Source organism: Schistocerca serialis, chromosome 10, assembly GCF_023864345.2.
Source record: "Schistocerca serialis cubense isolate TAMUIC-IGC-003099 chromosome 10, iqSchSeri2.2, whole genome shotgun sequence".
In the NCBI taxonomy this organism is placed as follows: Eukaryota; Metazoa; Arthropoda; class Insecta; order Orthoptera; family Acrididae; genus Schistocerca; species Schistocerca serialis.
The window spans coordinates 235,893,374-235,920,435 of record NC_064647.1 but is presented as its reverse complement, the minus strand read 5'-3'; the positions used below and the strand labels follow the sequence as shown (position 1 = coordinate 235,920,435).

The 27,062-nt window shown below is 39.6% G+C and overlaps 1 protein-coding gene across 2 annotated transcripts in view; it reads right to left on the bottom strand.

The window, feature by feature from the left end:
* Nucleotides 1-27,062, bottom strand: part of LOC126424857 (endoribonuclease Dicer-like) — a 308,787-nt gene that overhangs the window by 264,625 nt on the left and 17,100 nt on the right. For both annotated transcript variants that reach the window (XM_050087670.1, XM_050087671.1), the window contains exon 2: nt 1,092-1,292. In XM_050087670.1, coding sequence (XP_049943627.1) covers nt 1,092-1,249 — 158 coding nt within the window. In that variant the 5' untranslated portion in view covers nt 1,250-1,292. The remainder of the gene's footprint in view (nt 1-1,091; nt 1,293-27,062) is intronic.

Sequence of the window (27,062 nt, the reverse complement as noted above, 5' to 3'; positions counted from 1 at the left end):
GTTATCACTTAGCTGAATGTATTCTTCAATATATTTTTAACAGTTCAAAGTTATCAGCCACAAATTAAAAAAACTAAATTTTTGAACAGTAGTTTTCCAAAGAAAGATTAATTTCTCAGCTTTAATACTTTTTCTGCTATTACACCGTATAGTATAGTTACTTTTTATAGAGTATCAATGGTTGCCCTTGACATGTCGAGAAAAATACATGTTCAAAGCCAACGGTACGTAAAACATCGTCTGAAAATTTTCTGAATGCTTTCACTACACGAATTACTTTGAGCAATTAGTTTATATGATGGCTGCAAAGAAATACTTGACATCTAAGCAACAAATAATCCCAAGTAAATAGGAGCAACATGACTGATATACAGATTAGTGACCACAGGGTCACTGCAGCGAGACTGAAACCCTAATATCCAAACCCACCAAAAATAAATTCAGAATATATCTATTTAAAAAGGCAGATAAAAATTCTCTTGAAGCCTTCCTAAGAGAGAGTCTCCATCCTTTCTGAACTACTTACATAAGCATAGATGAAATTGATATATTTACATCAAATAAATTAATAAGAGACAAAACTGACCACCATGGTACAAAAACAGGTGACAACACAGTTGCAGAAGCAACAAGAAAACCATGCCACATTTAAAAGGACACAAAATCTCCAATACTGGTGAAGGTTTGCAGAAGCATTTCAATGAGAGACTCATTTAATAGTACCCACAATGAAACACTTTCTCGAAATATGGCAGCAAAGCCAAAGAGATTCTGGTCATTTGTAAAGTACACCACCAGCAAGACACAATCAGTACCCTCACTGTGCAACAGCACAGAAATAGTGTGAAACTGGTTCGATGAACCCTCTATCAGACACATAACTGTGAATTGCAGAGTACTCACACAGATGTAGATGTAGGTTGCTGCAGAAGGTAAAAGCTGTATGTGAAGACAAAGACTGGAACATATCCAACAAATTGTTAGGGATATTGGGTGTTAAGTGCTATCCTGAAATGGACAGGAGAGGTAGTTCTGTCAGGCTGCAGCAAACCAGTCGGGTATGAAGAAAAAACGAGACAGAGCACACTTACCTGGCACATTGGTCCATCAGCTTCCTTATAAGCATAACTGCGATGAAGGTTTTCCCTGCACCGGTTGGCAGGTACAGGATGGTGTTCTGCTTTATACATAATTCGAGAAGTGACTCTTGATATTTCCTTGGGTTGAACCATTGACCTTCTTCACTCATCTTGGCTCTCTTGTTAACTTGCCAATACTGTTCTCCTTGTGCACTGTAAGTAAAACACACCACTTTAGTTATTGTAATAGGATTTGGTTATATAAATTAATACAATAGATCATAATATGCACAGATAACAAAATGCCCTGGGACAGGAAGTCAAATAAGGGTTCACAATGGTGAATTTTTGATCTATGGTTGTTAAAGAAATTTGTTGGTGAGATTTTAATTTATTTCTTAATTTTATAGTCATCAAATGTACTTCCTTACACATTTAATGGATTACTGTGCGTCATTTTAGTGGTTTGTTTCATTTACTGCTCTAAAAAGCTCTACATTTCTGAGCAGTGCAATGAAGTCACTGAAGTAAACTGATCAAAAGTGTACAATCTTTCTCATTTCAGAAAAGGTAACCCCATGATAGATGAAACCTGTCACTTCCATAATTTATGCATAATTGAAGCTTGGTAAACAATGGAGCTAACAAAAGCATATAAACAGCAATGAACACAGTGCCTGATCTACAAGACAAGTGACCACTAGATAAGTGATAAGTAGGAAAACGGGCATTCCCTCACCTGTCAAAAATTGGTGAATATCAACAAAAAACATCTGGTTGTCTTCGCATCACAGCTTCTGACTTGCGTTCGAGCAAATATTAACAAAAATATTTCTACTCAATTTTAATAACCTCTTCTCATGTCACCTACACTGCTACAAGCATCTAATAATTCAGTCTGATGACTTATTGTCTTTATTTAAAATTGCATGAGCAGCCTCTAAAAATTTTCTACATTTGTTAGCATTTGATTGTGCACTTCATAGTGATTCTCAAATGTTACGGTATCAGAGGTCTTGCAAGTAACTGGGCTTCATCTTATGTGACTACCAGAATGCAGTGTATCACATTCAGAATTCCAAGGATTGTGTGAAATGAGAATGAATATTCAAGATGTAGAAATCTTCACTACACTCATACCACATGGATAAACCACTGAATCCATTCTTGTTTCTGTTACAAATAAATCTGAGAAGCCAATGAAACAGCTTTCTTTGATGATGGGACTATTATAGTAATGAAGCCCAAAGAAGAAACTTCAATAACTTGAAAATTTTGTGCTGTCGGTCCCAGCTTGCAGCTTGTTGCTGTCCACCACAGTTTGAAAGCAACAGTAATATTCATAAACATAACACCGGAATGAGAACTGATTTAAAGTTACCCCTCACTCAAAAGTAGCATGGCACAGAAAGGAGTGATGTATTCGGCCACAAAAATCATTAATCACTTAGCCAAAATCCAAAGAATACAAAAGTTGACAAAATTTGTGTGTGTGTATGTGTATGTGTGTGTGTGTGTGTGTGTGTGTGTGTGTGTGTGTGTGTGTGTTAATCTACTCTGTTACATGATTCTTTAGAAGTTTTGCCTTGTGTGTTTTCCTGCTCTATGTGGGAACTTGAATTTAGTCCACCCCATCTAACTGATTTCAATGGCTCTTGCACCTCATGACCCAAGTATGAAAATTTTGTACTTTGCTATACCAGATTTCTCCCTTTAGAGTATTTCATTTTCACTTACACTGAAGAACAGGCCCCAAAATTCAATTCCCATTAACATCCTGCACCACTGTCCACTTCAGTTATACATTGAACTTTCACAGTTAAACTTCCACTACCATTTGCCAATCTTTAATTATCCTATTATTTAGTTTTTGCTTTTTACTCAAAATATCTCAAATTTCAACACAGATACAATGTAAATTAGCAATAACTAGTACGAAGGAATAGCTACACTTATACAGCGAAACTTTGATTTTACATTCACCAATTTTTCGTTTTTCGTGATTATACACCATAAATTCTTAGCCCGTGTGAAAAACCTATAAGATAAATGCTAAAACCACCTCCGGTTTTACATTTCTTCCTAGTAACATTTAGCTCGATTGTAAGTTCTCACTTGACTTCTCGCTTGACTTCATCCTGTTCTCTTCCTACTGATATTTGATGTGACTGAAGGAGTTTTAAGTGGCTCAAAAGACTGATGTTCCGCACCACGGTGGTGGAATTCAGGGCATATTTTAGGCCGTTGTGGACAGGGGAGATGTGAGAGAGGAAATGCTGACATAATCTACAGCTGGCGTTGCCAACTCAACTTGCGACATTTGGCTTCACCACACAATTATGATACAACTACTGCTAGGTTGCAGCGGTAATGGAAAAACAAGACAGTAAATTCAAAGTGTTCTGGACCGAGCCGATACCTGATGAAGGGGCCCAGCCATCACCTTTTCTTGAGCCACTTATAGCTCAGTCTCATATTTTTGCACATATTTCCAAAGTACTGTATTCAGCAACAATATAAATCATCAACCTTTTAAATTCAAACACACAGAGACAGTCATAATTGAGGAAATGTCACCCATGTCTGGCCAGTGAACTCTTACTGGTTGACAACAGCCAGCACAGCCACCACACCACACCGACACACATAAAATGATCTCACCTACTGGACGTGCAGAGAGGGGGAGTGGCCGTTCAGCGATGGGAGTGCAGGCAGGGGTGAATGCATTTTCTGAAGTGCTGAAAATATACTTTTAGTGCAGACGACATGCTACGACAGAGATATCACACGAAAATGGAACTAGGGTTTTGCGATAGCACATTTTAAAGTTTTTCAACTTCAAATCTGACGTGATACAATTGCAAAAACTACATACAGTACTCGTGTATATACTTTGCACCAAACACACCAAAAGACTTTCACGTTCAAATCTGACACGATACAGTTGCAACAACTACGTACACTACACGTGTATCTGCTTTCCACCACAAACTGTAGTTCGTAAAGATTAGCAGCAGCAGTAGACGGCATGAAGCAAAACTATAACAACTGAGCCTTCTTTCTTTCAAATTTACATTTTACACAGTGTACAGAAATTCACTGAGCTGACTCCCAATAAGCTTGTACCATCAGTTGTGGAAGTACACTCATTTTTTCGCATCTCTGCTCCTTTCAGGCCTAAAATAACACTTTAACAGTGGTGAGCCTATGAAGCGCGGCTCATAAGGGAAGCATTAAACAAAAACAAAAATGGGGACAAAGTATGTCATTAAGCAGATGCCCACATTTACGATTACGGTTTAACCACTTCGCTTCTGTGATGTTTTTGGCTGAATTCAACATGTTCATCAATTTTCATTTTCTCTGGGTGAGCACAAAGGGTGATCTCTCAAAAACACATGTCTTGTATGTATAATTTGTAGTCTTAGCATGTCGGAAGACGTGGAAAATTACCTTGTACCCAGACACCAATTTCAATTTTTTGATGAGGTTTTAGTTGCTGTTACACATCTGTGATATTTTAAGAACTGATGAAATTCATTACCACAAATTACTGTACAAACATTGTATTGTACATTTAATTTCCTTCACTTAGATTTTATACAAAGTATTGTAGAGGACTGTGATTTTGAGTCATATATGTGAATTACATGTGTTTTTGCTCGTGTTTTGGAGGTTTTTAAGATGTTCCTCAATTCTGCATTTTCCTCAATTTTGTGTTTTTCAAGTCTGGACTGTACGAGAACATAAAATAGGGGATTCACTGTATGCACATTATAGGATAATGTCACTCCAGTATCTGTACCTAGCAGATACGGGAACCTGTGCCCAGTATCCACAATTTCAGCTGAAGATCATAAATGTAGCACCCATGCAGTGCTTCATTTGTGGAAGAAGGACACAAGTCCTCCTTTGGCTATATGGCTATATGGCTAAATCGGCCATTGGCTGGGACAGAACTGTTACCCTCCTCCTTCAAATGAAGCAGTAAATGTAGGCATTAAAAACTTGGTCTCCAGTCATAACAGAGGAAAGTGGACAGCCATCCCTTGACTTTACTACTATTGTTCTTGGGTTTATGTGCACTGATTTCTTATTTTGATTTCCTATTTCGTTATTTTATTAATGCAAGGTGTATATAATGCATAGTAAAACATTCAATTTTCTGCAATCGATTTAAGTATGCGTGGTCTGGTAGGCTCCTTCACTCAAGCCAATAAATATATCACAAAAGAAGATATCAGAACTCTGAAATCATTTGCACAAATTTAAGAGAACTGAACACCTCTCAAGGTCTAACAGAAGTTGTTACACATAAAAAGTATATTTTATTTTTGCAGCCACGTCACTACATAGTCTCTATTTTGGCTTAACGGCAATTGTCAAATTTTTAATAAACCATTACAGGATATAAATGTAGAACCGCAAAATACATTTTTTTTTCCTCCCTACAAGGAAGCTAAACAAGATTTTTGTCATCTGATTGAAATGGAAGGCAGAAATATGTAATTATGTTCCTAACGAACACAATATGGATTTTACATCACAAAGTAGCTGCTGTTTCAGATGGATCTCGATGAAGTATCAAATTTAGTCATACAGATACTCATGTCACTGAATAATGGTTTTAAATGAACTTATTATCAAATAATTAAATATCCATTGTTGAGATTTATTTTTCCAATTGTTGCCCAAAAGTTAAAAGAATTTTGTTTGTTGTCAAAAGTAGTAACTGGGACTTGATGGATGAAGTTTGAAGAATTTGACTTATCTGAACACTACGCTAGATCATTCGACTTCTTTAAAAGGAATACCACACGGGGCTTTCCCTCTATTTCCGATGATTTTCAGTCGCATTGGTTCAATGATATAAAATGACTGATTAACCGTTTTTGTAATTATCTCTGTCATATTAATATCAAATATCACAATTCTGACAGTCTAGTCTTGGAATAACTGTTGCAACATTAATAAAAATAATGGGGGAAATTTACGTTCTTTCACGTTCAGTCTCATCAAACTAAATGGTATTAAGGCTGCACAGCACTGCAGGGGTATTATTTCACAAGCAATACGATTGTTGAACATCATGAATTCAATATTGTTAGTCTCGCAATTATTTCGACTTCAAGTACATTTTTATATCGAACGTAACTGAAAAAGCACAAGCGTAACAAAAAACTGTGATAAATAAATTGCATGTGCAGCTGTTATAGACTGTACATAATTTATCGACTGTTTGCCGAAAGCTGCCACCTAGTTACATTCTTACTAAGTACTGCAACAAGAAAAAATTGATAGTACAACTTGACTCTACGAAGGGATCGATTGATGAGATACATTCTGAGGCATCAATGAATTGTCAGTTTAGGTGCCGGGGGAAGGTGTGACAGATAAGAACTGAAGAGTGGGAACAAGGCTTGAATAGTATAAACGGGATCAAATAGAGGCTGCTTAATAACACAGGGATGAAGTGGCTTGCGCAGGGTGGACTAGTAGCCAAAGCTGCATCAAACCTGTCTTCAGACTGAAGAGCAGCAGCAGCAGCACCACCACCACCACCACCACCACCACCACCACCAACAACAACAACAAAAACAACAACAACACAGAGTTTATCTGTGGGGAGCTTCTGTACTGCACTGTAAACAATCAGGTTACAGTATACATCAGCAGTGTGTATGGTATAAGATGAGAATTTGGGTCTGAAGGGAGGCTTGCTAGGATAGTCAATATGGTTGTGGTGACCACTGTGTCTGGATGGTGCAGTGGTCATTTGCCTGGTAAGCAGGAGATCTGGATTGTTGTGGTACCACTTCAGAGTAAATTACTATCAACTGCCTTTTCCCTCAGTAATTGAAAAGAATCGCATTCACTGCCAATTAGCACAATGTGTTGTTAAGACAACATCAGATTCTATGTGCTCTATATGTTCTTACATATTTTTCCTTTAAATTACCATATGTAATGCTTCGGCATCCTGTTCACATGATATGTAAACCAAACATCAAAGATAAATAAAATAAGAAAAATAACATAGTTTTTACCTGGAAAGCTGATTTTGAAATTTAATACATGGGTTTTGAGGTATTTATACCACCTCTGAGACAGCTCCTCCATCGTCCCTTCGCAAAACGTATTTCCAAGAACTCGAGAAAATTCTGATCCTACATAAAATAACTAAATGGGTTGAACACTAACATCCAGTCACGCACTGAGCAGTCTGGTGTGACAACAGAAATCGGCTGAAGGAAAGCTGAAGTTTTAAATTTTGCATTTAAGAAATCATTCACACAGGAGGATTGTACAAACATACCGTTGTTTGACGGCAGCACGGTCTCCCGTAATAGGCATCCTTGGCGTAGAGAAGCAACTGAAAGAGTTGAAAACAAGTGAGTCGCCAGGTCCAGGTGGAACCCCAAGTCAGTTATACAGAGTACTCTACGACACTGGGCCCTTACTTTGCTTGCATTCTTTGTGAATCTCTCACTCAGTGCAAGAGACCGAAAGAAATGCAGCTGACTCCTATACGAAGGGAAGGTAAAAGAACAGACCCACAATATTACAAACCTATATCCTTAACGTCTATTTTGCTGCAGAGTTGTTGAACATATTCTGAGTTCAAATACAATAAATTTCTTTGAGTCAGAAAAGCTTCTGTCCACAAATCAGCAAAGATTTAGAAAGCATCGCTGATGCGAAACACACCTTGCTCTTTCCTCAGATGACATCCTGCTAACCATTGATGAAGGCCAACCAGCAATTCCATATTTCTAGATTTCCAGAAAGTGTTTGGCAAGGTACCGCACAGCAGGCTGTTAACGAATGTCTTGAGCATATGGGACAGATTCCCAAGTCTGTGAATGGCTCAAAGATGTTCAGTGGAGACGAGGGTATCACCAGGAGTTCCCCAGGAAAGTGTGACAGGAGCACTCTTATTATCTATATACAAAAAGCATCTGACGAGTGGGGTGAGCAGCAGTCCGCAGTTGTTTCCTGACGATGCTGTGGTGTATGGAAAGATATCGCTGAGTAACTGTAGGAGGATACAAGGGGCTTAGACTAAATTTCTAGTTGGCGTGACAAATGGCAGCTTGTTCTAAATGGAGAGACGTGTATGTTAATGCAGATGAGTTGGAAAAACAATTTTTTAATGTTCAAATACAGCATTGTTAGCGTGCTGCTTGACAGTCATATTGATTAAATACCTAGTTGTAACACTGCAAAAGTGATTTGAAATGGATTGAGCATGTAAGGGCAGTAGTAGGGAAGGTGAATGGTCAACTTTGGTTTATTGGGAGAATTTGAGGAAAGCGTAGGTCATTTATGAAGGAAGCTGGACATCGAACACTAGTATGATACATTCTTGAGTACTCCTCGAGTGTTTGGGATCTCCACCACGTTGAATTAAATGAAAACACAGAAGCAATTCAGAGGTGAGCCACTAGATTTGTTACTGGTGGGTTCAATCAACACGCAATTATTACAGAGATGTTGCTTGAACTAAAATGGGACTCCCTGCAAGGAAGATAATGTTCTTTTCACTAAACAATACAGAGAAAATTTAGAGAACCGGCATTTGCAGCTGAGCGCAGAACGATCCTATTGCTGCCAATGTACGTTTCATGTAAGGACCACAAAGGCAAGATAAGACAAATTAGGGATCATACAGAGGCATATATAGGGTGAGTCACTAACTATTGCCACCTAGAATAACTCCGAAAATATGATAGGAGATCAAAAGTTTGTGGGACAAATATTGCATGGGACAACGGGGGCCATAATATGACACTGGTTTTTTGTTGCTAGGTGGGGTCGCTTCAGAGATACGAAGGTCAGTTTTGTTTTTTGTAAATGGGATGCTATAGTTTGGTACTTATTTTCTGATAGCAGCTATCGAGACCAATCCAATGATGTGTAACAGCAAGATCTTTGAAGGTCAACGAAGGTCAGAAAGGTGGCATGAACGTCCATTTACAGAAGGTGTTCGAAGTGATGACCAATGGTATCAATGCAGTGCTGCAATTTTCTTATCACGGATTGAGTGATATTCGTTATCGCTCTGGCACTTATCAAAGCACACGCTCTGATTGCATTGATATCAATGGTCATCACTTCGAACACCTGTAAATGGACGTACATGCCACCTTTTTGATCTTCGTTGACCTTCAAGTTACACATCATTGGATTGGTCTCGATAGCCGCTATCAGAAAATAAGTACCAAACTATAGCATCCTATTTAAGAAAACAATGTTTACCTTCATATCTCTGAAGCGACCCCACCTAGCAACAAAAAGCCAATGTCATATTATGGCCCCCATTGCCCCATGCAATATTTGTCCTGCAAACTTCTCAGCTCCTATCACACTTTTGGAGTTAGTCTTGGTGGCAATAGTTAGTGACTCAACCTGTAGACAACTGTTTTCCACAGCTCTATCTTCAAATAGAACAATAAAGGAAATGATTAGCAGTGGTACAACGTATCCTCCGTTGTACAGAATGTGGTGACTTGTGGAGTATGTGTGTAGATGTAGTTACTCGTAAATATGTCACTTAGACTTTCTGTGCAAATGCTGTATGTTCTCTGTTAATCTATCTTAATATGGCTCATGTAGAACACGGGCAGTACTCCAGAATGGGTTTACAATTGCTTCACAAATGGTTTTTTTCATTACCCAAACTCCACTTTCTCAATGAAGCAAAGCCTGCTATTTTCTTAACCTATAACGGTCATACTAGAATACAGTTACACTGGAACTGGTTGAAATAGCTGCACAGTTCAACTATTAAAGGCACAATGCATATTGGATATTTCCAGAGATAAGCCAGATATTTCAAGAGAGGGTTATATGGACAATTTTATAGTAATAATGTGTGTGTGTGTGTGTGTGTGTGTGTGTGCGCGCGCGTGCAGTATGAATCACTTGAGACTAGTTTCAAGCATAACGCCTGAGATAATAATAGGATTTAAAATGATGCACCCCATATTTACATATGCAGTCTTGGTAGATGAAAGAAAATACTTTTGTGGCCCGTAAATAATGGTATCCACAGACAGTTCCCTAGTAGCATCATGTGACACAAAAACTGTTAAGATTTGTGTTCAGCAAACAAAGCAGCAGTTTCCAGTACACACTTAATCTGTATATGCACCAAAATATAATTTCAATGTAAAGGAAGTCATTCTTCTGGCAGTATAAAGTAGCCTTTATCAAATGAATGTAAATGCCCATAGGTATTCCACAAAATATAGCTATTTTTATGTCAGAATGACTTATTCCTTTCACCACTAGTGACCTTAACACCTTCATGTAAATGAGGAGACATGAAAAATGGAATTTTGTCACTGAACCTGGCAGGTGTAACAACTAAATTAAACATTCCCAGAGTGAAGGATTCATTACATTGGTCATGTTTATTGGCCACCAAAGTCACTGGCCTCTACTCTACTTGATTTTTCTCCTTGTGAGTAGATAAAATAAAATTCGTAGCACAAAGAAAAAGTAGAGGGCATCAGTAGGAGGAATTCTGAAAACAAACTGCTTTATACTAATGTAAAATAATCTTGTGTGTTCCAAATCATTTTAGGGAGGTTTCTTTAATGAAAAACAGCAGTACACCTACTCCAATGCTCACTTCTATCATTCAAAACTGCCCACATACTATCTGTTTGAATAATTATCATTCATAATCAATCACTGAACAAAACTACACCAAACAATTTGTGATTTTACATCTACTGTTTCATAATTGCGTTCAAGGCAGTTTGTCAAATACTAGAGCGAAATGAACCTACCCACTACCACACTACTACTTTCTGCGTATCACATGGCACTTAAAGTATGCTTTTCTTATAAATACGTTCTTATTTCTCATCTTCGTACTACAAAAAGGCACACAGCAACATTATATGTGAAATAAACGATCTGTAGTATCACAATATGCATTTGGGTCATTCCATGTCAGTTCCACCAATTTGAGAAAATGTTCCAGCTGATAGTCTCAGATTTGGCTAAAATTTAGCACACCAATGCTACCAAGTGTGGAACACTCATGTACAAAATTTTAAGCTTCCCTGCCAATTAGTTCCAGGATTATGGCTTGTGAAAGAAGGTAGCATGACCCGGAAATTGCGACCCGCATCTGGCAATCTGTCTTCAGACCCAACTTCAGGTCTTGATAACTTTGGAACTATTCCACACAGTCCAGTGAAATTTTTACAACCCAGTAACATCCATTTAGAGAAAACACTCCATGAATCAAAACACCAACAACATATTTCTGAGGGAAAATAAAAAATTCCAAAATGTGATTAAAAAAAATGTAATACGTTAAAAGGTACATATTATAGGTGCCTCTATGTCAAATATAATTCACTCAAAACGGGTATACTTTTTTTTGTGGTAAGCTTAATGTAGCCTAAACACACAGAACTCATCTTGCCCATATCAGTCACACAAACAGAGTTACATGCACACGAAAATACAAAAATTTGAAAAATTACCTGAAAAACATGGATTTTTGAAGTGTGGTAGCACAAAAGGGACAAGCGGTATCCAAGCCAAATTTCAAACACTGCATAAGTAGACCACAATACAATACGTGGCAAAATTTCAACTTGTTATTGCAAAGGCATTTGTATACAATAAAAGTTGACAGAGATTTATTTGGTTACGTTTCTTTTAACATGATTTGATTTGGCAAGTAATAGTGATGATGCAGATAGCTTGTTTCAGATAAAGCTGTAGCAATTGTTGGGAACCATTAGGCAACAGAAAGTTAAACAATGGTAGTTTTCAGGGACAGAATGAGTCATTGTTAGGCAGGAACAACAAACGAAACAAGCAACAATTACAGGTTACTCATGTTTTAAGATTCTAGTTCAGACTGGTCAGTACTGTTGTGGAAAGTCAGTACGGAGGCAGAAGAGTGAACTAGTGGTGCTTTTGTTCAAACAAGTTGCAGTATTGGTAGCGCACATGCATCTGAATGTCATAAAACAACATATGGATGGAACAAAATGTGGCATTCGCTTTGTACTGTATGATCTGGATGAATAGGACCAAGATTTGTTGCTATGGATATCCGGGATACACCCTGTGGGCACAAGAAGTACAGTTCCAGGAAACGTTAGTGTTTGTGATCATCATATGAAAGTGTTTCTGGATAAGTATTCTTTCCTGCAAAGAAGTTATTTTGATCCATTTCAGATTCATAAGAAGACAGTGAAGTGTAGCCTCAGAGAAACTGATACAAAAACAGTACTGAAAGTGAATCAGTGCATGGGACTTAACATGAAACCAGGACAAAAGTTATGTTCCAGGTGTGTTAAACTGCTAAAAAATGAAGAATATTCTGATAATTTACATGACAGTGACGAAGAGTATCAGCCACCTACAACCACAGTGGATGAGAAATTAAATACTTCAGTGACTACTCTTGGTTTGTCTCCCATGAAGACACACAAAGTTGGGAAAAGAGACAGGCCCAGCTATGGTAGAATAAAACTACAAGAAGCTCAAATGGAATTAAAACACAAAATAGCTGACACACTAATGGTGGAAAAGGAAGAACTATCTGCTCCAAAGGAACAGAAATCATGTCAGAAATGCTCTGATTTGGACAAAATTGTGCATGATTTGAAAGAAAAATGTGCCACTTCCACATGCCAGAAAAAAGTAGCTATTTTTACCCTTGCACCTTCCAGCTGGTCTATTGACTACACTGCAAAGGAATTCAATGTCTCTACATATATGGTAAAGCAAGCTAGGAAAATAAAAGCAACCCAAGGAGTGCTTCCACAACTTCAGCAGGCTCAGGGCAAGCAATTGAGTTCAGAGCGGCCCGCAGTAGCCGTGCGGTTCTAGGTGCTACAGTCCGGAACCGAGCGACCGCTACGGTTGCAGGTTCGAATCCTGCCTCGGGCATGGATGGGTGTGATGTCCTTAGGTTAGTTAGGTTTGATTAGTTCTAAGTCCTAGGCAACTGATGACCTCAGAAGTTAAGTCGCATAGTGCTCAGAGCCATTTGAACCAATTGACGTTAGAAATAAAGGTGCTAGTGCCGGAGTTTTATGAAAATAATGACTACAGCCGAATAATGCCTGGAAAAAAAGACAATGTAACGGCGAAAATTGGAAATGTGTGTGTACAAATGCAAAAAAGACTGTTGCTGTGCAGCATATTGGAACTATATGTAGAATTCAAGGAAAAGTATCCCAATACCAAAGTAGATTTATCATCTTTTTTCAATCTTCAGCCAAAATGGGTTGTGCCTGTAAGTGCAAGGGGCACACACAATGTTTGTTTATGTGAGACCCATGTTTGCTGCTATAAAGGATTCTGGTCTGGATTACAAAGGTGCAATGAAGCTGCTGGTGTGTGACATCAGTTCCTACCAGTGCATGATACACAGGTGTGAAAAGTGTCCTGGTAAGGCAAATCTTGCCGAACACATGAATAACAAACTGTATGGTGAACTCCTTATGGATGACGGTGATCTTGTTTCTTATAAATAATGGACACACATGGATCGCACAAGTCTTGAAACAAAGCAAAGTACAGTGGAAGATTTTGTTGAAATGTGTTGGCAAAAAATGGACAAACTGACCCCACACAGCTTCACAGCAACAGCACAATCGGCTTATCTCCAGTTTTATAAGGATAATTTGAAACAAGATGAAATTATAGTAATACTAGACTTTTTCTGAAAATTATGCATTTATAGTTCAAGATGCCATCCAAGGATATCATTGGGACAACAGTCAAGCAACTCTCCAGTCATTTGGGTTTTACTATAGAGGTGAATCAGGTGATGTGTATGTCATCAACCTGTGCGTTTTTAGCGACTGTTTAATTCATGATGCCATTGCAGTTCATGCCCACATTCGCATTATCATGGAATATGTGAAAAACAAGCTGCCTCACATACATTTTGCGAAATACTTCAGTGATGGGGCAGCTTGTCAGTACAAAAACTGTAAAAATCTCAAAAATTTATGCATGCATTACCACGATTTTCAGATTCACGCAGAATGGAATTTTTTCACAAGTCATGGTAAAAATGTATGTCATGGTATTGCTGGTACCATTAAGCGCATGGCACCATGAGCTAGTCTGCAGTACCCTACAGAAGGTCACATTCTAACACCTCTTCAGTTATTTACCTGGGTACAGAAAAATATCCCTGGCATACAATCATCCTGTGTTTCGAAAGATGAGGCGAAATCTGTCAAAGAGTTGCTAAAAAGCAGACTAGAACACGTTAAAACTGTTGCAGACACAAGGAGCCATCATCACTTCTCTGCAGTGGGCTCTGACAATGTGCAGATGAGCAGACTGTCTGGTTATAACTATGGGGTCATGCACAACATGTGTCTTCACAGTGAGTCTGACTCAGGATTCAGAAGCAAAAGCAGCAACATACAACCAGGTTGCTATGTTATTGCTGTTTATGATGACAAATGGTACTTAGGATGTGTTGCAAAGTGCTGTGAAGCAGAAGGTGATGTGTTTGTGAACTTCATGGCACCAGCAGGACCAGCAAGATCATTTCATTGGCCACGTTTGGCAGACATGTATTGTATTCCTTTTGAACATATTCTTATGACAGTTCCAGTTCCTACCACAGTGTCAGGAAGACAGTACAATTTGCCACTCAAAGTACAGAGTACAGTAGCTAAAGTGTGGGAGAACTTCTGCTCGAAGTACAATCGACACAGAGTACGCGAAGGAACTGGCCCCCCTTCTTGCAGCGGTGTACCGTAGGTCTCTAGAAGAGCGTAGCGTTCCAAAGGATTGGAAAAGGGCACAGGTCATCCCCGTTTTCAAAAAGGGACGTCGAGCAGATGTGCAGAACTATAGACCTATGTCTCTAACATCGATCAGTTGTAGAATTTTGGAACACGTATTGTGTTCGAGTATAATGACTTTTCTGGAGACTAGAAATCTACTCTGTAGGAATCAGCATGGGTTTCGAAAAAGACGGTCATGTGAAACCCAGCTCGCGCTATTCGTCCACGAGACTCAGAGGGCCATAGATACGGGTTCACAGGTAGATGCCGTGTTTCTTGACTTCCGCAAGGCGTTCGATACAGTTCCCCACAGTCATTTAATGAACAAAGTAAGAGCATATGGACTATCAGACCAATTGTGTGATTGGATTGAGGAGTTCCTAGATAACAGGACGCAGCATGTCATTCTCAATGGAGAGAAGTCTTCCGAAGTAAGAGTGATTTCAGGTGTGCCGCAGGGGAGTGTCATAGGACCGTTGCTATTCACAATATACATAAATGACCTTGTGGATGACATCGGAAGTTCACTGAGGCTTTTTGCGGATGATGCTGTGGTGTATCGAGAGGTTGTAACAATGGAAAATTGTACTGAAATGCAGGAGGATCTGCAGCGAATTGACGCATGGTGCAGGGAATGGCAATTGAATCTCAATGTAGACAAGTGTCATGTGCTGCGAATACACAGAAAGATAGATCCTTTATCATTTAGCTACAAAATAGCAGGTCAGCAACTGGAAGCAGTTAATACCATAAATTATCTGGGAGTACGCATTAGGAGTGATTTAAAATGGAATGATCATATAATGTTGATCGTCGGTAAAGCAGATGCCAGACAGATTCATTGGAAGAATCCTAAGGAAATGCAATCCGAAAACAAAGGAAGTAGGTTACAGTACGCTTGTTCGCCCACTGCTTGAATACTGCTCAGCAGTGTGGGATCCGTACCAGATAGGGTTGATAGAAAATATAGAGAAGATCCAACGGAGAGCAGCGCGCTTCGTTACAGGATCATTTAGTAATCGCGAAAGCGTTACGGAGATGATAGATAAACTCCAGTGGAAGACTCTGCAGGAGAGACGCTCAGTAGCTCGGTACGGGCTTTTGTCAAAGTTTCGAGAATATACCTTCACCAAAGAGTCAAGCAGTATATTGCTCCCTCCTACGTATATCTCGCGAAGAGACCATGAGGATAAAATCTGAGAGATTAGAGCCCACACAGAAGCATACCGACAATCCTTCTTTCCATGAACAATACGAGAATGGAATAGAAGGGAGAACCGATAGAGGTACTCAAGGTACCCTCCGCCACACACCGTCAGGTGGCTTGCGGAGTATGGATGTAGATGTAGATGTAGACAGGTTTTTAGTGTGCAGTAAACATTAATGATACGTTGTGTTAATCTGTCTATATGTTGTTGCTTAGTGATTAAACAGTTGAGGGAGAGGATAAGAAGAGGCAGAACAGTTTATGATATGTTTTTACAAAATAGTGTTGTGGAACAATGGCCACACACCAAATACATCTGTCAGCTTCCTTTGTACACAAATGTCTTGCAATAACATGCTGAATTTTGAGATATATATCATTATGGTCTACTTATGCAGTGTGTGAAATTTGGCTTGGATACCACTTGTCCCTTTTGTGCAACCACACTTCGCAAATCCATGTTTTTCATGTAATTTTTCAAATTTTTGTATTTTCGTGTGCATGTAACTCAGTTTTTGTGACTGATATGGGCATGATGAGTTCTGTGTGTGTTTAGGCCACATTAAGCTTATCACAAAAAATTTATACCCTTTTTGAGTGAATTATATTTGGCATAGTGGGCACCTATAATATGTACCTCTTAACGTATTACATTTTTTTAATCACATTTTGAAATTTTTAATTTTCCCTCAGAAATATGTTTTTGGTGTTTTGATTCATGGAGTGTGTTCTCTAAATGGATGTTACTGGGTTGTAAAAATTTCACTGCACTGTGTGGAATAGTTCCAAGGTTATTAAGACCTGAAGTTGGGTCTGAAGAGAGATTGCCAGATGCAGGTTGCAATTTCCTGGTCATGCCACCTTCTTTCACAAGTCATAATTCTAGAACTAATTGGCAGGGGAAACTAATACTTTGTATACGAGTGTTTCACACATGGTAGAATTAGCGTACTGAATTTCAGTCAAATCTGAGACTATGAGCTGGAGCCCCTGGTTGAACTGACAGGGAACGACCCATATGCCACTGAAGATGACCCAGGTTGCAACATTTAAACACCTAAAAATAAGAAAATTCGCTTCACAATGAAGCTGGGGAGATCTTATACACATTACTTGGTCTTTAATATAGACATTAGCACAAAGAGACGATTATCCAGCACTTAAAAAAACTATATGCAATAACAGTGGAAAAGTATACGTTAGGCAGAGCTGTGGTAATCGGGTTATCTGAAGATGTGAGAAGCTGGAGATGAAGTCAGAAACATTCACCTTTGCCAATCAACTTTTAACAGAAAACCACTCATATGATGTACAATGTGAAGTTTTACATTTTGCTATGAAAAGCAGAAATATGGCCATATTGGATGTCAGTGGACATATGAATCAGAATGGCAGCTTAATATTAAATAACTACAAATGTTTTTTCTCCTTTGTTAACTTAGGCCTATGTTTTAGTTACAAGTACTAAGATTAAAATCGTAAAATCAACTATTTTTCCTCAGATATTAAATAAGTCTCCGCATAAAAAATTTTGTTTCCTTTATTAAGTAATGTGTCTATTTCTGTGAGACAAAAAAGTAATTTGCTTTCCCAAATAAACACTCAAATGTCATCATTTATATAGCTTCTGTATAAATTATATCTTGTAAATCACACATCAGTTTATCTGTGTTTGCGACATTCAGTTGACAAATGACTATGGCCTAACAAGCCGAAAGCTGCTTTGCAGCTAACTAAATATGATTTTGCAGAACATTCGGTTGTTTTTTTTTCTTTTTAATATTGTTAAGTTATGCTAAGAACTGATGGAAAACTCAGTTAATGTTGGAAACCATTTAACTACAGCAAATGACCATCACCCAACACATACAAATTAAAATTGCCCAACAATGTGCTACAGAACATGTACCTTGTCAAGGCTTGTGGCATGCAGAGCACCAGAATCACATGTACTTTGATATGCTCGAAATATTTAAACTGTTTCCTATGTCAGCCACACTAGCTGGCTACATACGGAAAAAAAAGAAAGAAAAAAAAAAAAAAACATTATTTGCGTAGCAGCTGTAGCACTGACAGTTCTCTGGTTTTGTAAATGAATACCTTGTGGCAAGGAACTTCAGCCGGCACACTGCAAGGCACAGGTTATCAGGCACAGACCTCCAAACTAATATTTGCCTTGTGGGGACTTCCTACTTTCATTGGCAGTGTTATCAAATGTTACATAAACTTATCAGTGTAAACAAAGTTTTTCATTCTGAACCCATCACCTTCTGCAAAAACACAGCTGCACTACTAGGATGAATTTTCTGCAACGTACTTCCTATTGTACCTTAATCAAAAAGTTTCAGTTAAAGTGAGAGGAGAAAGTACAAACTGGATCAGACTAGGGAAAGGAGTAAGACAAGGATGCTGTTTATCACCTACTCTTTTCAACCTGTACTTGGAAAATATGATTGACCAATGCTCATTAGATGACAAAGGAGTAGAAATTGGAGGAAGAAGAGTAGGGTGCTTGAGATTTGCTGATGACATGGTCCTTCTAGCCACAGGGGAAAAAGAATTACAGGATTTGGTGGACACCATTGCAACTAACGGAAAAAATATGGAATGAAAATTAACACAAATAAAACAAAAGTATTGGCAATAGGAGGAAATAAGGAACTAAAAATTGTGCTGAATGGAGAAAAACTAGAACAGGTGCAAAATTTTAAGTATCTTGGAAGCAGGATAGACACCGACTGGAAGTGCACCACAGAAATTAAAACAAGGATAGCAATGGCAAAAGAGGCGTTTTATAAGAAAAGGAGAATCTTCTGCAGCGGTATGGACAGAGAACTCAGAAAGAGACTCATAAAATGTCTTGTATGGGGTGTTCTTCTATATGGCGCTGAAACATGGACTATGAGGAAAAAAGACAGAGAAAGGCTGGAGGCTTTTGAGATCTGGAAATGGCGGAAGATGGAAGGAATAAATTGGATGGACAGAGTAAAAAATGAAGAGGTACTGAGAAGAGTGGGAGAGAAAAGGCAGTTACTAGATGTAATAAAGAGAAGAAAAAGAAATTGGATTGGGCATATATTAAGAAAGAATGACGGACTGATAAAAACAGTTTTAGAAGGTTATGTAGAAGGGAAAAGGAAGCGAGGAAGGAAGAGATTCCAGATACTGGATGACATGATGGACGGTACAACATACAGCAGCCTTAAGAAGGAAGCAATGGATCGCAGAAAATGGAGAGGCAAAGGACCTGCTAATATAGCAGATAACTGATGATGATGACTTCCTATGACTGAAAATGCCTGAGGTCATAATTCACTTTTTCTCATGAACTAGTTATTTAAAAGGTTTATTATGAAGTGTCATTAAAAAAAAAAAATCATAAGATTTTCACGCCCAGTGTAATAATTTTTGCATAAATGATATGCAGTCTATTACCTGTTAACTATTTTATTCATTGCTTCAAAAGCTCAATGGGATAATATGTAATGCAGATATGACATTATGACAGAGGAAATAAAAGAAAACATTAACTGTTCTATAATACTTGCATTAAAAGGAGAAGAAATGAGTAAATAAAATGCCAGGCTTATCAGTCTGAACTGTGTAAATCACTGACAATCAATCGATGGACATGCTCTCTTTCGGCACAAGCAAAAATCTCTTCCCAACTAATTTCACAAGGTAAGATGAAACATAAAACTAACTCCTTATCACAGCTACATCACTGTGTTGGCTGAAACAGAAGCCCAGTTGGCAGCTAAGCCAAAGACTACCTTCTCACCCCAATTAAAAAAACTGGATAAAAATGGTGTAACATAAGTAACAAACCACAATCACTGCAAACTAGTGTGTGTGATATAGCAGTTTTATTCATCACTATTTCCAAAGAGTACATGCTGACACTTATTTCTTTGTTATGTCGGGGGAAAAAAACATATGTCTTTTAAAGGAGTAACCTGTTAAGGAAGGATAGAAACATGCCAACCAGTCGCAATCTCACTAGTTTTTTATTATTCTTGCATTTCCAGATTTCATCTGCAAATAGCCATCTACAGTGCATGTGAGTGAGGCAGCATCCAACAAACTCAGCAGTACATGTCGTCATATGAATTTACCATTGGATAGGCAGAAGGAATGATATCGGATTGTGACTGACTGCTGTGTTCCTATCCTTCCTTAATTAATATACAACTGCCGTGCACATTGGTTCCTTATGGAATAAAATTTGGATAACCTGTTGTTTATTTTGTACCTACAACCACTCAATCTCCCACAGGCATGCTGAATGTGTCCTCAGCAACAAGGTGATTGCCTGTGAAGTACACGTCATGTAGTTGTATATTATTCCACGAGGTTTTGGACTTGCAACACGGTGACACTGGCAAAATGACATGATATTTAGACTGACAATCTTTCGGCCATCTTCAACGGGATTTTACACTGGAGACTGCTGGTGCACGTCGCTGACTTTATGCCCAAAAAAATGTTGCGGTAGTGCATGCACATATATTTTTGGTTGCACAAAAGCACTCTTTCACTTTTAGTGCCTTCTGTCTACCACTGATCCTTCTGAGGTGTGCACATGTATGTGCATGTGCAATATTACTTGCTCACCATCTGTTGAAATCCTGATCCACGGAGTTAAAATACAGTTGTTAATTTTCACTAGACATATCACTGGACATAAAATTTTGTCTCCCTGAAGATATTAAAGTAATTATTGTGCCCCATGCTTTATCAAATTGAAAGCCACTGTCTGCCAAACATATTTCCACAGATATTAGTGAATAAAGGCAGATTCTCTGAACTACACGGAGGATAGTTATCTTTGTAACACATCCTTCACTACCGTAACGGTCCTGGCTTCAAACTCCAGTAACCCACTGTCCCCACATCCACCACCCAACAGTTTCTCCTTCCTCTGTCCTGTCACCGCCTGCCAATTCACGTCCCCACGTCACCCTCACAGTGTGTGCCACTCCCCAGCAGTTCTGACAATTGTGCATCATGTGCCAATCCTGGACACCTCCACCCCACCCTTCCACATTCCTAGCCAACAAACCAGCTGCCTCCCTCAGAGCTGCAAACCACCCTCTCCTCCCTGCCTCATGCCTCTCCCCTCCCCACACAACACAATCCCCTGTGTGCCTGTTTTTCTGTGTGCATTGTACTCTAGCTCAAAGAAACAGTTACTCTGAAAGATAGCAAGTTTTATTTCTTTTTGTGAGAGCCTACAGAAAACTCAAAGCTCCCGCTTTTCGGTGAGTCATCTCCTTTAATCCAAAAGTACTTACATTCTACCAAAACTTTTTAACAAAATTAAACAGTTGACACACTTATTCTGTCAATGTTTTACATTATGTTATTCTAAGGCAACAGCTCATTGAGGAAAAACATCCACTGTTCAGATATGTGTAATGAAGACAACATGTGACGTTCACCTCTAGACATCAAGTATACAGTGCAACTAAGCAGTACATATATTCTCTCAAAAACTGTACAATTTAAAATGAAAGTTCGTAAGGTCAACATTACGAAAAGAACAGATTGCTACTCATCATATAGTGGAGATGTCGGGTCGCAGACAGGAACAACAAAAAGACTACTAAAACGTAAACTTTTCTCTCTCTCTCACACACACACACACACACACACACACACACACACACACACAGTGGTGTGTGTGTGTGTGTGTGTGTGTGTGTGTGTGTGTGTGTGTGTGTGGAGGGGGGGGGGGGGGTCTATTTCAGGAGGAGGCCTTCTGGGCAAAAGCTTGTGTGTTAAGTAGTCTTTTTCTTGTGCCTCTGTGCGACTCAACATCTCAGCTACATGGTGAGTAGCTGTTGTGTACATAGTTCTGCATAGAACTTTCCCACTAGAGCGCGCCCCGCTAAGCACAACAGCGCAGGCGCAGCACTCGTCCGTCTCCGCACTATGAGATGGCGCTGCCATAGAGACGGACCAAATTCTGCTTCCGCCGATCCGTGTATTAATATGTAACACAGCCAATGAGATTGCTGCTAACGTAGAACCTTTTCTCCTCGCGCAGTGATACATGAACGCTCGAGGTATTATAACGAGTGTACAGACCTCCGATTAGTCAGTCTGTATGAGTCTGCATTTATCTGCACCTGTCTGTACCAGTCTGCCTCAGTCTGCATGAGTCTGCATCAGTCTGTACCAGTCTGCATTAGTCTGTAACCAGTCTATAGTCAAGTTTCAGTCTGCACCTAATAAGATTATCATATTCCTGTACATAGCCATAAAGAGATTTGTATAGACACTTTTGTCAAGTATCAGAGATATATGTGAGAATAAGATTAACGTACCAATACCAAAGGAACTTCAGATTGTCAATTGTAAATAGCATCCAGAACCAAGTTAAGTAATTTTTATGCTTGTCATTATTTTAATAAATGTGTGTGAAAATTAATCAAGTTCTGTTTAAAGTTGCTCACCGTCAATCTGCTACTCTAAGCGTGCAAGTGGCATTTCTATCCTCTGACCTAACGGCAGAAGATAAACACGCCACGATAAGACCACGAGACATATTGCTGACACTCACCTACTTTGTTAGAGAGACAAGTCGAATAATCCGATGGTGTGTGTACTGAAGGTCTTACAGTACGCACACCACACAATGTCATGAGCCACGTAGCAGAAAAGGGGCAAACTTTTTCGACGTATAAAGTCTACTGTAAGACCTTCAGTACACACACCACAGTAGCAATCTATCCTTTTCATAATATTGTCATTATTCTATACTGGATTTTCCAGTGTTTGAAAGTCCAAAAAGGACAACTTTCATCTAGTATTAAATGTATACATTTAATCAAATACCAGGATAGCTTGGGTATTTCTATATATTTCTCTATTTTGTAGACAGGAAGATTCCCAGAAGACACGGAAAGTGGCAATTGTTTGTCTTAACTTACTGGTGCCCAGTGTTACACTAATGCTACAAATGACAGGACTGGATTTTTGCTGTTTTTTTTTTTTTTAATTTTTATTTTTTGTGCCAACAGTGAACTACTATAATCTTCTTGTGATTATTTAAGGATTTTTGAACATCATTTCCTTCAGCCTTGTGTTAGTAGTTCTGAGAAGCAGTCCACTCCTGGGGACAACTGGTGACTACACCCAAAACTTCATCACATCATGAATTTAAAGTAAGTATAATAATTAAAAGTTTTATCTTTTAGGTTCAAAAATTGTAAATAGTTCTTTAATCAACCAACAACAGAATAGAATAGAGATTTATTGTCTCATAACACACAATTTCAAGTCATTGACTTAATGTACAGAAGACTCGTCAAACCGAGCGAGGTGGCGCAGTAGTTAGCACACTGGACTCGCATTCGGGAGGACGACGGTTCAATCCCGTCTCCAGCCATCCTGATTTAGGTTTTCCGTGATTTCCCAAAATCGTTTCAGGCAAATGCCAGGATGGTTCCTTTGAAAGGGCACGGCCGACTTCCTTCCCAATCCTTCCCTAACCCGAGCTTGCGCTCCGTCTCTAATGACCTCGTTGTCGACGGGACGTTAAAACAACACTAACCTAACCTAACCTAACCTAAGACTCGTCAAAACACAAAAACAGATTTTTCTTATAATATCATTAATATAATATACTGTACTATATTATTAATTAATTAATAAATTAATAATTTTTATTAGAAAGTAACAAAATTTAAAAATTAACAGTCCTAAATATTTGTCTCTCGGGCTCAATTTTTCAGATTGTCATTCATGAATTCTTCTACTGAATAGTAACATTGCTGCACTAGTTTCTCTTTTTATCCTACATTCTTTTTGAATTCTCTTCTTTTCACTTTGTTATAAATTTTCACAGCCATGTATTGTGGAGTTTGAGCATAAAGTTTTAAATGGTGGGTGCACAGTAACAAAATTATTTTGATTTCTTGTTTTGTAATCATGCTGAAAATGATTTGTTATAAATCAATGAAGGCTACTATGTAATAAGATAATCAGCTCATAGATGTATATGGATCCTTTATATCCTCAAATTACTCCTACAAAACCTGCTGGCAACATAACAATTATCAAGGTTGTTTAAGATTCTGATACTATCCTTTGTAAGCCAGTGTTCATTCAAGCATACAACCTCAATATTTGGTATTTCTGACATGCAATTTATTGGAATTTATGCAACATTACTTCTATCACAGGCCATTGCACTGCATTTACATAAAAGTAACGCTAAGCATGAATGAGAGCACTTTCATAATTTTTACTTTTATCTAGACAATTAGTTTGGAAGTCTTAATTTAGTGATTTTTCTTAAAGAACAAGGTATTGGGGGTACTGCAAACCTTTTCCTTATATTGTTGGAAATAAAAGAAACATGCATAAGTTGGGTTAAAATCCAGAGTAAAAGAACATCAGTGACTAGGTTCACTGATGGCTGTGGGTTCCTCTGGAAACAGTACACTGAATGGAATGAACAGTCTGCTGAGCAGAGAAAATGGATTAAAAGCAAAGCAAAGCAATCCAAAAGTCCTTACGGAGCACCAGAGATAAGATTAGCTACAAACTTATCAAAACTGAGGACCAAGTCCAAGAAGTGGTACAGGAATTCTACTGCCTTAGATCCAAATTAAAGCAAGACAGGTGAACCAAGTACAGTACAAGGAACGCTCTGGTACAGGAAACATTCTTCTAGCATCAAACAAAGGTAATAATTTGTGAAAGAAATTTGTGAGTATGTATGATCGCAGGAGAGCTTCTGTGAAGTTTGGAAGGTAGGAGACGAGGTACTGGCGGAATTAAAGCTGTGAGGACGGGGTGTGAGTCGTGCTTGGGTAGCTCAGTCGGTAGAGCACTTGCCCACAAAAGGCAAAGGTCCCGAGTTCGAGTCTCAGTCCGGCACACAGTTTTAATCTGCCAAGAAGTTTCATATCAGCGCATACTCCGCTGTAGAGTGAAAATTTCATTCTAACTCACCAGGCGTTCAAGGAACTTGCAGAGGGTATTGGTAAGACTAATTGGATGGTAGCTATCCAACTGAAGAGGTGGATTCCCAGGATTCAACACTGGAACAACAATGCTTTCCTGCCACTGGGTAGGAAATACCCTCTCACTCCATAGCTGGTTGACAAGGGTCAATATACGACAGTGGCCAGCCACCGATAAGTGAGGGAGCATTTGGTTATGTATTTGATCCGGTCCGGGAGCCGTGTCGGGACAAAGGGCGAGGGCACTGGCGAATTCCCATTCGCTAAATGGGGCACCGTAATACTCCAAGCAGCGAGAAACGAAAGACAAAGGCAGTCGTTCCGAGTGCTCTTTCAGGAGGAGGAATGTGGACGGATACTGAATCAATGCAAAGGCTTGGGCAAAGTGTTGAGCGAAAAGCTCTGCAACAAAGTCCGGATGGGTAAGGACAACACCATGCACAGAAATTCCTGCAACGCCGGTCGGAAGACGTTGGCCAAAAATTCATCCGAGTTTTGCCCAGACTTGCGAAGAGGGGGTATGCGGCCCTATGGCAGCCACAAATCGTTCCCAACAAATCCGTTTCTGAAATATGATTAGGTAACAGGCCTGGGTGTGGAATCGTTTAAATACCAGGAGAGCAGTAGAAGGGTGCCACTTTAAGCATTGAACAGCATGGCGGTGGTCTTTTATGGCCACAGCAATTTCCAGAGTCCACCAAGGGACCATCTTCCAACGGGGGGAACCCAAGGAAGAAGGGATGGCTGAAAGAATCGCGGTAGTCAAAGTCTGTGTAGATTCATCAATACTACTGTGTGGTAGTACAGGAGGGATGGTAGCAGAGGAGAAATCACCCCAATCAGCTTTAGAGAAGGCCCACCTGGGAGGGTGACGGAGCGAGACATACTGAAGGAAGGTCAAAACAATCGGGTAATGATCGCTGTCATTGTGGACACCCCACTGAATGGAGGGAAGGAGGCCGGGACTGCAGATGGACAGGTCAAAGGCAGAAAAAGTGCCGTGTGCCACAATAAAGTGCGTGGGAGTGCCGGTCTTTAGAAGACAGAGGTCAAGCCCTGCCAGAACAGCTTCAACAGTCCTGCGCAGGGCAGTAGTCGTCTGACTACTCCAAAGAGAGATGTGGGCATTAAAGTCCCCTAGACGCAGGAAGGAAGAAGGGAGTTTTTGAAGAAGGGTGGTTAGGGCAAGGGATGTGGGTGGCCTGTCAGGCAGGAGGTAGAGATTACAGACTGTGATTGGAGTGGACAGATGGACCCTGACAGCAATTGCCTGTAGAGTAGTATGAAGGGGAACCCATTTACTAACAACGTCCTTGCAGGCCAAGATGCAAACACCACCAGAAGCCTGCAAGGGGCCAATTCAGTTGAAAGAAAGTGTGGAACCCACAAAGGGTGGGTGAGTAAGAATTGACAAAAAGGGTCTCCTGGAGAGCAATGCAAGCAGCAGAGTAGGAGGAAAGAGGGGGCTGCAACTCCGGGAGGTGACGCAAATAGCTATTACAATTCCACTGGAGGATTCTCAAGCTGGAGTCCAAATGGGAAGCGGACGGACCGGAGCTAGTCATGCCGCTGAGTCGCCATCTGTCACCGATAAGGATGGGTAATGTCCATATACACTCCTGGAAATGGAAAAAAGAACACATTGACACCGGTGTGTCAGACCCACCATACTTGCTCCGGACACTGCGAGAGGGCTGTACAAGCAATGATCACACGCACGGCACAGCGGACACACCAGGAACCGCGGTGTTGGCCGTCGAATGGCGCTAACTGCGCAGCATTTGTGCACCACCGCCGTCAGTGTCAGCCAGTTTGCCGTGGCATACGGAGCTCCATCGCAGTCTTTAACACTGGTAGCATGCCGCGACAGCGTGGACGTGAACCGTATGTGCAGTTGACGGACTTTGAGCAAAGGCGTATAGTGGGCATGCGGGAGGCCGAGTGGACGTACCGCCGAATTGCTCAACACGTGGGGCGTGAGGTCTCCACAGTACATCGATGTTGTCGC